At 51.9% G+C, this 12,848-nt stretch overlaps 1 protein-coding gene across 1 annotated transcript in view; it reads left to right on the top strand.

Moving 5' to 3' along the window:
- The first annotated feature begins 11,138 nt into the window (after positions 1–11,138).
- Positions 11,139–12,848, top strand: part of SULT2B1 (sulfotransferase family 2B member 1) — a 35,875-nt gene continuing 34,165 nt past the window's right edge. The window contains exon 1 of the mRNA XM_040252388.1: positions 11,139–11,292. Coding sequence (XP_040108322.1) covers positions 11,222–11,292 — 71 coding nt within the window. The 5' untranslated portion in view covers positions 11,139–11,221. The remainder of the gene's footprint in view (positions 11,293–12,848) is intronic.

Genomic DNA, 12,848 nt, shown 5'->3' with positions numbered 1-12,848 from the left:
GATGAGATGGTTGGGTGGCATCAGTGACTCAATGAACATGAGTTTGAGTAAACTCCAGGAGTTGGTGATGGATGGGAGTCCTGGCGTGCTGCAGTCCATGGGGCGGCAAAGAGTCAGACACAACTAAGTGACTGAACTGACCTGAGCAAGAATAGTGGTGGACAACGTAGAATCTTTTAATCTGCTTTGCTTGAACTTTTTATCAGAAATCTCATATTACTTCTTAAAAAAACCTCTTAAGGTGAGGAAGTCAAGCCAAGAACTTACCATCAGATTTTGCCTGCCACACTTAGAGATTTGGGCTAATTCCTCTCTTTTGGGATCCCCAGAATATCCTGGGGTTACTGCCCCTGCCAGGAAGTGAGCTTCCTTACTCAAGACAATGCCAACTAGAGGTAGAAAAAGCCACACATCTACAAGGCATATATATATATATATATATATAGACATGCATGAACATACAGACAGATGCAGAGACTTCATAGCTTCTATTTTAAAGTAATCATAAGATGGGTATTTGTGGAGAAGATATATAAGGTTTTGTTACTGAACCAGGTTGTTTGCCTGAAGCAGAGCAAGACAAAAATGCTAAGATGTTGAGATTTCCAACAGAGAAAAGGTTTATTCATTAGGCAGCCAAGAGGGAAGACAGGAGAACACGTCAAGAGAAAAGACAGGAGAACATGTCTCAGATCTACCGCCCTGAAAGTGAAGGGCTTGAGATATTTATAGAATAAATATGAAATAAATATGGAATAAATGAGTAGGGTGATCTTGGGCATATCTGAGTCACTTGCTTCTTCATGGAATGTATGTTAAAATATGGAAGTGCTGAGTGTCAAGACAACTCCCAGTCGTCACATATGGTTGTGAGAGCTGGTCTGTAAAGAAGGCAGAGCGCCAAAGAATTGATGCATTCGAACTGTGATGCTGGAGAAGACTCCTGAGAGTCCCTTGGACTGCAAGGAGATCAAGCCAGTCAATCTTATGGGAAATCAACCCTGAATACTCAGTGGAAGGACTGATGCTGAAGCTGAAGCTGGTATTTTGGTCACCGGATGCAAAGAGCCGACTCACTAGAAAAGTCCCTGATGCTGGGAAAAATTGAGGGCAGAAGGAGAAAAGGGCATCAGAGGAAGAGATGGCTAGATGGCATCACCGATGCAATGGACATGAACTTGGGCAAACTCCGGGAGATGGTGAGGAACAGGGAGGCCTGGCCTGCTGCCATCCATGGGGTCACAAGGAGTTGGACACAACTGGGCGACTGACCAACAACAGACAACTTTATCATTCTTATCACTTAGGAAATTCCAAGGGCTTTAGGAACTCTGTGGAACAAAATATATATTTCTTATTATGAATCACATTAACACGATATATGACAATATTTTAATGCATTTCAAAGTGAGTTGCAGAAACGAGCACACTCTAACCCTTCAATGAACGTTTTAACTAGGGTTCCATGTTCACAGTTGTATTTTTTGGAACAGGGTGAAATTTACAGAATGTGAAATGCACAGATCTTAACTTCTGTTTCAAGAAAGAGCTAATTTGTGTGACGATGTCCTTTTGCTGTTCTAGGTGCCGAAGAGCCTGGTATATCCCATATGGAATGTCCCACCTCCCTGACTCATTTCTTTCCTTGTAAATTTTTTTAGCTTGTGCCTTCCCCCTGCCCTCCCCACCCCACCCCACCCCACTCCCTGCCACCTGGTGTTTCCCCAACACTAGAAGATGTGCCTGGAGCAGGGCTTCTCACCTTGGCCCTGCTGACACTTGAAGCTGGAGGAGTCATCCTTGTGGGGCCATCCTTGTGCTGTCAGACGTTGAGTGGCCTCCTTTGGCTTTGACTTGTTAATCCCAGTAGCATTTCCTTCCCCAGCTACGACAACCAAAAGATATATCCAGATATGTCCAAATGTCCTTAGGAAGGGACAAAACTGTCCCAGGTCGAGCAACCATCAGGCTCAACATTTGTGTTTTGAATTGACAACCAAAAGATATATCCAGATATGTCCAAATGTCCTTTGGAAGGGACAAAACTGTCCCAGGTCGAGCAACCATCAGGCTCAACATTTGTGTTTTGAATTCTTCCCAGTTTGTTCCAAGAGCCTTGGGTCCCTGGTGTTGAGGAGGGCAGACATAATCCCCCTTCCAGAGACCACCAACCAACCACCAGGAGAGACTGATAGTTACACGAGGACCTTGGAGCTTCTGACTTATCTCAGCCTGGGGAATGGCTTTTAAAAGGGATTCTGATGGGCAGCCAGGATGAGAACTGGTAACCCTGAGCTACTGTTGATTAAGCGTTGATGGTGGGCCAGGAAATGTGCAAGAAGTTTTTCCCTCCAGCCCTGTTTATGCCTTTATAGTAGCAGCACTGGTTGCCAGGTTCAAATCCAAGCTAGACAAGTGGTGTTTGCCCTCTGTGTCTCAGTTTCCTCATCTGTAACATGGACTTAATAATAGTGCCAGCTGTATAAGGTCATCACGGGGATTAAATGTGGAGCTGGGTAGGTCTCTTGGCACTTCGTCAGGCACTGACTAAGGGCTACGTAAGGGTTTGACAGATACAACAAAACTATGACTGTGTATCTTGGTATGGCAAGCGTGTCCCTGTGCCTTGGCAAGGCGTGTCAGTTTCCCTGAGCCAGGAGAGAACCTGCCACATCACAGGGGACCCAGCTCCCTCCATCTCTCCATTCTGCCTGTTGAGGGGCACAGTCCCACCTCTGAAGCTGTGCCCGTGCTGTCTTCTTTATCCTATTCGTCTAATTCAAAAGCATCAATTCTTTGGTGCTCAGCCTTCTTTATGGACCAAATCTCATACCCATACATGACTACTGGAAAAATCATAGACTATACAGACCTTTGTGGCAAAGTGATGTCTCTGCTTTTCAATATGTTGTCTACATTTGTCATAGCTTTTCTTCCAAGGAGCAAGCCACTTTTAATTTCCTGGCTGCAGCCACCATCCACAGTGATTTGGGAGCCCAAGAAAATAACATCTGTCACTGTTTCTCCTTTAATACCCTCTATTTGCCATGAACTTATGGGACCTGATGCCATGATCTTAGTTTTTAGAGTGCTGAGTTTTAAGTGAGCTTTTTCACTCTCCTCTTTCACCCTCATCAAGAAACTATTTAATTTTTAGCTGTTGGTTATCTTTCTCCTTGACCACCATATTAGTTCCCTGTTGCAGCTGTAACAAATTGCCACAGATTTAGTGGTTTAGAACAACCCAAATCAGGACTTCCCAGTGGTGCATTGGCTAAGACTCCATGCTCCCAATGCAGAGGGCCTGGGTTCAATCCCTGGTCAGGGAGCTAGCTATATCCTACATGCCACAACTAGGAGTTTGCATGTCACAACTAAAGATCCTATGTGCTTCAACTAAAACCCAGTGCAACCAAATAAATAAATAGAACACAATTTTATTCTCTAACAGTTCTGGAAAGCAGAAGCCCAAAATGGATTTTGTGCTCAGTCGTGTCTGGCTCTTTGCGACTCCATGGCCTGTATCCTGTCAGGCTTCTCTGTCCATGGAATTCTCCAGGCCAGAATATTAGAGTGGGTAGCCATTCTCTTCTCCAGGGGATCTTCCCAACTCAGGGATCGAACCCAGGTCTCCTGCATTGCAGGCAGTTTCTTTTACCGTCTGAGCCACCAGGGAAGCCCAAGAATACTGGAGTGGGTAGCCCATCACTTCTCCAGGGCATCTTCGCCACCCAAGAATCGAACCAGGGTCTCCTGCATTCTTTACCGGCTGAGCTACCAGGAAAGCCTAAAATGGATTTTACTAGGCTAAAATCAAGGTGTCGGCAGGGCTGTTTCTTCTGGGGCTTCCAGAAGAGAATCTCTTTCTTTGCCTTTTCCACATTTTACAGGCTGCCTGCATTGCTTGGCCTGTGGCTCCTTCCTCCATCTGCAAAGCCAGCAGAGTGGCACCATCAGTCTTTCTCTACCCCCGACCTTCCTGCCTCCCTCTGTCATTTATAAATTACATTTGCTGTTGTTATTCAGTCTAAGTCTTGTCTGACTCTGTGACCCCACGGACTGCAGGCTTCCCTGTCCATCACCAACTTCCGGAGCTTACTCAAACTCATGTCCATTGAGTCGGTGATGCCATCCAACCATCTCATCCTCTGTTGTCCCCTTCTCCTCCTGCCCTCAATCTTTCCCAGCATCAAGGTCTTTTCCAATGAGTCAGTTCTCACATCACGTGGCCAAAGTATTGGAGTTGCAGCTTCAGCATCAGTCCTTCCAATGAAAATTCAGGACTGATTTCCTTTAGATGGACTGGTTGGATCTCCTTGTTGTCCAAAAGACTCAAGAATCTTCTCCAACACTACAGTTCAAAAGCATCAATTCTTCGACGCTCAGTAAATTACACTGGGCCCACCCAAATCACCTAGGGTCACCTCCCCGCCTCAAATCCTTAACTTTTTTTTTTTTTAACTGGCAAGGAAGATTTTATTCAAGACTATTGTAATGGTGTTTATTGCAACCAGGGAGAGATTGAATTCAATTCTGCTAAAACAAGAGAGGCAGAGTTCTTAAGCATTGGGGTGAATTAATGGAAAAGCACTGGAGGACACTGGTAAATCTGATGAGACCATCTGGGTTTGCTAATTATTGTTTATCAGAGTTTAGCTCCTGCCTCCCCACGAAGACCTGGAGATGGGGTATTATCTTTCTTTCTTTTTTTTTTTAAGTTTTGCCCAGCTTTTCATTCTGATAAGAAGATACATATGCATATGCAAGCTACAAACTACCAAATGAGTAAGACTGGTGATTTTGCATACAAGTTACATGTTTTAATATCAACTCCTTAACTTGATCACATATGTGCAAAGTCCCTTTTGCTAGTCTGAGGTCACTTATTTATTTATTTATTTATTTAGCCTGAAGGCTTATGTGATCTTCGTTCTCCAATCAGGGACTGAACCCAGGCCCTTGGCAGTGAAAGCAGTGAGTCCTAAGCTTGGGACCACCAGGGAATTCCCGATCCGTGTTCGTTCTGAGGTTAGGAGGTAGGGTCACTATTCATTTTTCGCACCCTACTGTATCCCCAGTGCCTGGAACAGCGTCTGGCACAGAACCGGGGCTCTGTAGGAGTTACTGAATGAATGGAACAAAAGGAGCAGGACCGGCAGGACGGATGTTCGGATGTTCGGTGGAGCAGGTTTGGGGAGAGACTGAGGCCAAGGAGGAAGTGCCAACCCCAGTTGCCCAGGGCGGGATGATCGAAGGATCAGGGATCAGCTGGACCAGCGGGGCAGGCAGGAGGCAGAAAAACGGATCACCAGTGGAGTCCTGCTCTCCAGGACTTAAGCCGGCGCTCACCCACGTGCTCACCCACCTACTTACTGTCATCGCCCTCGAGCACCTTAGGGGGAGGGGGTCATGGGAATGCCCAGCTAGCACAGCTGGTTTGTCTGGTTCTGGCCTCTTGGCCGAGGAGAGCCCTAAGGAGGAGTGAGGATGCTGCTGGGAGGGCCCACCGGAAATCGCGGGGGAGGGACAGCGCCTTTGTTCTTGGGCCCACGCCTGTGGACCCCAGATTCTCATACCCAACACCCTCATCCCAGAAGGCTCACTGGGCGCCTCAGGGATCAGAAGCCTAACCTCTCCATCCCTCACCTCCTCCTCTCTCAGACCCAGGAGTCCGGTTTCACCACCAGGCTTGATCTCTCAGGATCCCCAGCTTTCTGTACACGTGGGTCCCTTCTTGCCCTGTTTCTTCTTTTAAGACCAGACAGCTGGTAAGGATCCAGGTTCTCAGCCTTCCCTCCTCGCCCGGAGCATCCGTTCCCCAGGGGTCTGTCCAACTCCAGCATCCCAGAGCCAGGGTCCCCCCAGCCGTCCACTCTTCCAGAGGCCAGGTGTGGCCCCACCCTCGCCCAGCCCCCGCCCTGCTCCGGGAGGGGCGCCTGCGTGAGCGTGTGGGGTGGAGCCGGGTCTACGGTATCGGCCCTGGGGCAGGCTCCTCCACGGGGATGGAGTAATCGGGGCGGGGAGTAGAGACGGAGGTTTCTGCAACGCTGCACACCCCGAGATGGACCCACTGATTAGAGGGCTGGGGGCAGGGAGCTGTGCCGGCTTTGAGGTGTCAGCTGCCTACCTTCTTCCCACCCCTCCCAGCCTGATTCTTCCGTTCCTCCGCCGAGGAGCCCTTGGTCACCCTGGGGACAAGGACATCCCCCTGCCTCCCATGACCCACTCCTTCCCGAGGTCCGGATGTCCCAGTTTCATTTCTGTCTGGGTCACAGGAACCCCAGCCCCCATCCCTTCCTCCCCCAAGGGCCAGGATTCCACACCCCTGCCCTTCTAGTGGCCCACTTCCTCATCCCATTCAAAGTCTTTGTCCCCCACACGAGGATTTGGGAACCCTGCCCCCAGCCTCTGCCCTCTGGGGAACCCAGCCGGAGCTGGCCTGTCTTCGGCTTTCCCAGAATTCCCAGCAATTACTAACTTTTAATGGAAAGGTCAGGCTCTGGAGGTGACAGTGGCCCGGATTCTGTGGAAACGTGACCTCATGACCCAGTGACCTCCCTTTGCCCATGTCTGAGCTCCAGGAGCAAAATGGTACATCCTGAGACTTCCTGGGGGCTTCCTGAGTCTGGAGAGAACCCAGAGAATTGCGGGGGCGGGAGGATTGTGGGGGCGGGGGTGGCACGCTTGAGAGCTCCCATCTCTGCCCTCAGCTCCAGGCGGGAAGACCACTTTTTGCTACCCTTTCACATTCAGTCCCTGAGGTCAGGTGGAAGGAGGTCCCCTCCGGGTCCAGTGACGCAGGCAGGTGATGTATTCATCTTCTCAGGGGCTCACAGGGCAGAGGGCATGTCCTGACCAGCCCAGCCCTACCTGGCATTGCTCCCTGCTGCCTTTAAGCCCCCAGGGCTGGGTGTGGGTTTCCACCCCAGGACCCAGGAACGTGTGCTATCCCTGGAAGTCCCCTCTTAGGACAGGAAGAAATATCTCCCAGCTGTCTCCCCAGCCTCTGTGCCTTTGCCAGACCCGCTCTCTGGTTGCTTTGTCCTCTCAGGTCGCTCACCGGGTGTGTTTCCCCTATTGGGCCATCCTTGCCCCTGGGAAACCACCCCCTTCCTCTTCAAGAGACTTGAATCTACAGGCAGGATTCGAAGTGGACTGAAAGTCCCCCAAGGCCAGCAGAGTCAATTCAACGAGTATGCTAGCTCTGCGTGGCATTTTATACTTTCTGGCAGCCACGTTCTTTTAGGAAAGAGAAAGGAATGAAACTAATTTTAGAAATATGTTTTGTTTAATCTCATATATCCAAAACATCATCATTTCACCATATCATCAATACAGAAATTACCCATGAGATAGTTTACGTGCTTTATCTCAATTTTGATGCTCCGCCTCCAAGGGTTAAGTGAAATACAGTCTTCCCAAAGTGTTAATGCTGCATCTAGGAGGACTGATGTTGTTTCTTTTTATTTATTTATCTTTTGCCTCTGTTTTTCAAGTTAAATTTAAGTTGATCAAAATGAAGTGAAATTGGAAATGTTCTTTTCCTCGGTCACAGGCATCACATTTCTAGTGCTGGATAGCTACGCGCGGCCAGTGGCTCCTGTGTTGGACAGCACAGCTGTAAGGTGTATCTACTTACCTGTCCCATTTGTGGACCCAGTGCCCGGTCCTGAGTCAGAGGAGGCCTCCCCTGGTCTTAGTCAGAGGAAGAGATGGATGGATGTTTGGAGGATGGATAGAGAAGTGGATGCTGACTGGAGAGAGGGAGGGATGGAAGCTGGATGAATGGATAGATAGATGAATGGATGGAGGGTGGATGGTTGGATGGATGTATGGATAGACGAACAGGTGGATGGATGGATGGATGAACAGATGGATGGATGGATGAACAGATGGATGGATGGACAGATGGATGGATGGATGAACAAACGGATGGATGGACAGATGAATGGCTGGCTGGCTGGATGGGTGGATGGACAGATGGATGGATGGATGGATGGATGGATGGACAATCAGAGGGATGCTTGTATAATCCTATTCCTCCCAGTGCCCACCCATCCCCCAGAAGCTGGCACTGGGTTTCCCACTCTCTCCTTCCCAACTCTTTCCAAGTCTCTTCCCTGTTCCCAGATGCCGAAGTGCCCCCAACTCCATTTCTGTTTGACCAGTGATGTCCATTCCTGCCCCTCCCCTCCTGTCTCCGGGTAAGATGCTATTCTGGTGTCTTCTGGTCTCTCTTGCCACCTCCGTAGGACTCTGGGCCCCTCACCCTCTACCATCAGGCCTTCCACCTCCCCATCCCCATGTTCTGAAGGGACTCAACCAACTCCTCCGTGTAGTACAGCGACCTGTCACCCATTCCCTGTCAACTGTGACATTTCACACAATCCATCTGCAGCATTTATCAAACATCCTACCACATTCTAGGAGCTCCGCCAGGCACCTCTCTTGGGCTACAACGGGGGACAGACAGATAACCAGCCCTGTCTTCAGGGGGTTGACAGCCAGAGGAGGAGACAGTCAACAGGCCAAAGAGCAGAACACTGAGGCTGTCAGGTGGTGCTGAGCGCTACTCGGAAAAAAGCGAAACAGGAAGGGTGGGGGCAGGGGGAGGTGGAGAGGTTGGGGGGAGGTGGAGAGGTTGGGGGCAGACTCTGAGGAGGTGAGACTGGGCAGACTGGTATAAAGGGAGGCGTTGAAGCTTGCAGGTGTCTGAGGAACAGCATGTCAGACAGGGGAAGCGCAAGTGCAAAGGCCCTGGGTTGGGAGTGTTTCCTGCGTCCTGGGACCCCTTGTGCAGCTGGTCCCTTGCCCACTCAGCCACAGCCTCCAGGCCTGCTTTCTCCCTTAAACACCTTCCTTGAAACTTTCACGGGGTCTTCCTGGGTTTCCTGGTCCCCCAGGGCTGTGGGTTTCCCCACCCGCAGTGGCCTTCAAGGATGGGGCGTCGCATTTCCCCTAGACTCTCCCTCTCTTCCGGAACTTGAGGCTTCTGGCTGGCATGCGTGCCCTCCCCCTCTGGTTCTGTGGGGGCCCTGGGGACACGGTTCAGCAGAGGTTCCCGTGGGAAGGGCAAGGCAAGGTTGTCACCTCTTCAGAGCTAAGAACAAAGGGTCATTGAAGGCAGAACAAAGGCCAGGCAGTCCAGGCCTGAGGGCCAAGCAGGATGTCTCGCTGCTCAACCCCCTACCATCGTGGTGTGAGAAATCCACTCAGCCCCAGACCAGAAGAGAGAAGGCCCTCTCGATTTCCCTCCTCCCTTTGAGGGAGCCCTTTTCACAGATGGGAACATCAAGGTTGATAGTGAAAGTGGATGAGGTGTGGGAATTCCCTGGCCGACCAGTGGTTAAGACTCTGTGTTTTCACTGCCGAGGGCACGGGTTCAGTCCCTGGTTAGGAACTAAAATCCCACAAGCCGCATGGCATGCCCACCCCACCCCCAGAAAAAGTGGCCAAGGCAGAATTTGAACTCAGTTGAGGTGGCTCCCCATTTCACAGCATCCTAGAGATGAGCCTTTGGGCAGATAAACTGAGAGGGCGTGACGCCCCAGGACATGTGTCTTCTGCCTGTTTTCAGAGTGAGGGTGTGCAATGCTGTGTGACCCTGGGCAAGTCACTCCACCTCTCTGAGCTCCCTGCTGCATCTATTATTTGTCCCACATGCAAAAGATGGGAGACTGTAATTGGTCAGTAAAGAGAGGGCTTCCTCCACCCCGCCCCGCCACCACCCAGTTTTCAAGTCTTCATTGAATTTGTTACCAAGTCACTTCTGTTTTATGTCTTGATTTTTTTGGTCAGGAGGCATGTGGGATCTTAGTTCCCTGACCAGAGCTGGAAACTGCACCCCGTGCATTGAAAGGGGAAGTCGTAACCACTGGAAGGCCAGGGAATTCCCAGTCGAGTTTTAAATGATGGTATTTTTGTATTTACTCATCCAACCAAAATTTCTCTGGCACATACTAGACAGATGAGAAGAAATTTCTAGAACGATACTGCAAAAATGTTCATGGTGTTTGTCTCTGCAGGTTGAAGGAGGGTCCCAAGAATCCCTATTTTCTTTCTGGACTTAGTTTCTCAGATGATTTTTTTTTTTTTCTTTAAAAAGGTACTTCTGTAAAAAGAAGTCATTTCTGGTGAGGAGATTGGGCGTCTCAGCCAGACGCCAAGTCTCTGAGGGGTCAGGAGACCAGTGGGTGGGGAGGAGCTGGATTTGGGAGGGAGAGAGCGGAAGGAGGACGTGGGCTTTGCGGAGCCTCCTGTGTGTCAGACGCTTAAAGAAGCATTTGAGAAATGTCTCATGCGGTCCTCACAACAGCCTGATGATGTGGATATCACTTATAGGGCGGCAGCGGGTGGGGGCGCGCAGAGGACTGACGCCCAGGGGGCTGATGAGACCGGTTTCAGGCCTTACAGCTGGGAGGTGTTGGAGCTGAGAGTCAGGCCAGGAGCTCTGAGCTTCAGCTCCCCCACCAGCCAGCTCCGGCCGCCATCTGTTGCATCTCTGTATCTCTTTGCATCTCCCACCATCTCTGAGCCTCCGTGTTTCTCGCTCCCCCTCGGCTTCTCCCTGTCTCTGCCTTTCTCCCTCGGTCTCTCCGTGTCTCTTCTTGCCTCTGACCCTGTCTCGGTGGCCTCTCTCTCTCTCCCTTTGGCCCTGGTCTCTCTCAGCCTGTTTCTATGCGTGCCCCTTACAAATGTCAGCCCGCGAGGGCAGTTTCTGTCTGTCTGGTTCCCAGCGGCATCCCAACCCTTTTCCAACAGCGCCTGGCAGACAGGAGGCGCTCAATAAATATTTCTGGAATGAATAAAGGCATGAAGGAATGAATGAACTCTCTGAGATGGGGCTAGCTCCTTGATCAGATGAGCAGACTGAGGTTCCGTAGGGTCACAGGCGTGCCCCGAGCCACCAGCACAGAGGGTTCCGGTGTGGCATTGTCTGTGACCCCCTGGACTCTGCCCCCAGCCACTGGCGCGGTGCCCAGGAGGTGCCCGTCACCCCTCCTCTCCACCCTCAGAGAAGGGTGGCTCCCTCCTGGCCTCTCCCCGCTGTTGGAGGCGTGGGTAGCAGCTGGGAGAACCGGCTGGATGCGGCCCCTCCCCTTGGGCGTGGAGGTAGGCACCTGGCGGTTCCCCGGGTGGCAGACGCCACCGCTGCACACACCTGGTCCCCGAGCCGTCTGCTCCCAGCGCGTCCTCCTCTCCCCAGCCTCGCCCGCCTGCCATGGGTGAGCCTGCTGAGCCCAGGAACCAGGCCAAATGGGACTCCTATGAGAAAAACCTCTTGGCGATCAGGTGAGGCACAGACCCGCGGGCAGCACACAGGGAGCCCCCTGGAGAAGGTGGCCTGCGGGGAAGCGCCAGGGGCCTCTGCAGAGGAGGCCCAGGCCTCCGGAGCCTCTGAACCGCCGGGCTGTGGCTGGCGCCGCCGCCCTGGGGTGCAGGTCCCTCCTGCGAGGGGATTCGAGGACCCAGGCGGTGCTGAGCCACCTGTTGAGATGCTTTCGGGGTCCTGTCCCTCTCGGGGCCTCAGGTTCCCTGTGTGTCAAATGTAGGACCGGAGGAGAGCAGGGGCTTGGTGCGCCGTCGTTGCCAGGGAAACAGGAAGGCTGTTGTCCCTGCTTTCCTCACAGACACCCCCCCTCAGAAGCCCTTCTCGTGGGGGTGCTTTCCCTCCAGGGGTTTCTGTTCTGTTTGGGGGAGGATGGGAGAGCAGAGGTGAGCGGGCTTGGATACAGATACAGCTGAGTCCCCGAGTCCGAGGCTGTGTCGTGAGGGACTTGGGGGCCCAGAGGAGGGGCCTCTGACTCCTCCTGGGGGTGCTTAGGTCAGAGCTCTCAGCACTTTGGAAGCCTGACTCCCATGTTCCCAGGCATGACTCAGACACTTTTTATAGTCCCCCACTTTCCAGATGGGGAGACTGAGGCTGAGAGGGAAAGTAATGAGACCATTATTATTACGCAGCCAGAAGCGAACTGAATCCCGTCCATCTAACCCTGTCCTCAAGGGCCTCGGTGATACCCCCACAGCTCCATTTCTCAGAGGAGAAAGCGGAGGCTCAGAGAGGGCAGGCAGCGAGCTGCTTACATGATCCCAACCCTCGCTATCTTGCACTCTGCCAGGCGAGTCTCTCCTGGCCTCCCGAGCCCCTCCAGCCATCCTGGGCTGTACTGTTTCAGGGTTCTTCTCTCCTCCCTCACCCTTGTGCCCCCATTTCCTCCAAACTCCAGAGACTGGAATAGTTGAGTTCCAAGCGCTGTGTGACATAGAGAAGCCTCGCGACATCTTAGACTGAGCGTGGCCACCGGGCAGTTTCTAGCTCTGTCTGAGGAAACCTCCAGCATTCATTTCTCCGGGTCCCCTGGGTTCTGCAGTTTCTCCCTCTCGAGATAAATAGGTTCCCCTTCTGGGTTCTCATACCTGGAAGACTCTCCTCCCACCAGGCCCCGGCAGCCCCCCTCCGCTTTGCTCCTACACAGCCAGCTGATCATACAATCCCCAGCCCTTTCTTAGTGAGTGAACTTGACCCAGTCACCTGTCCTCTCCCAGCCTCAGTTTCCTCATCTGTGAAATGGGGGTACATAACCCTCATCTATGACACACTTACAGACCTGAATTCTGCCACTCATTGGGAAGTGGCCTTAGGGTTGAAAATCTTTTCCGCGAGCTTCTGGAATCCCCTGGACCAGAAGAATGCTTCTCACAAGGACCCTCATCATCCATTTTGGACCTCCCGCTGCAGACCCCTCAGACACACGGCATCCCTAGCGTTGGGTGGGAACTCAGTGGCTCCCCCACAGCTTCCCCCTTCCAAGGCTGTCAGCTCAGGATTGGCCCCCATCGGTCCCTGG

Source organism: Oryx dammah, unplaced genomic scaffold (genome assembly GCF_014754425.2).
Source record: "Oryx dammah isolate SB20612 unplaced genomic scaffold, SCBI_Odam_1.1 HiC_scaffold_13, whole genome shotgun sequence".
NCBI classification, from domain to species: Eukaryota; Metazoa; Chordata; class Mammalia; order Artiodactyla; family Bovidae; genus Oryx; species Oryx dammah.
The sequence above is the reverse complement of the archived record's forward strand: the minus strand, read 5'-3'. Positions and strand labels throughout refer to the sequence as shown.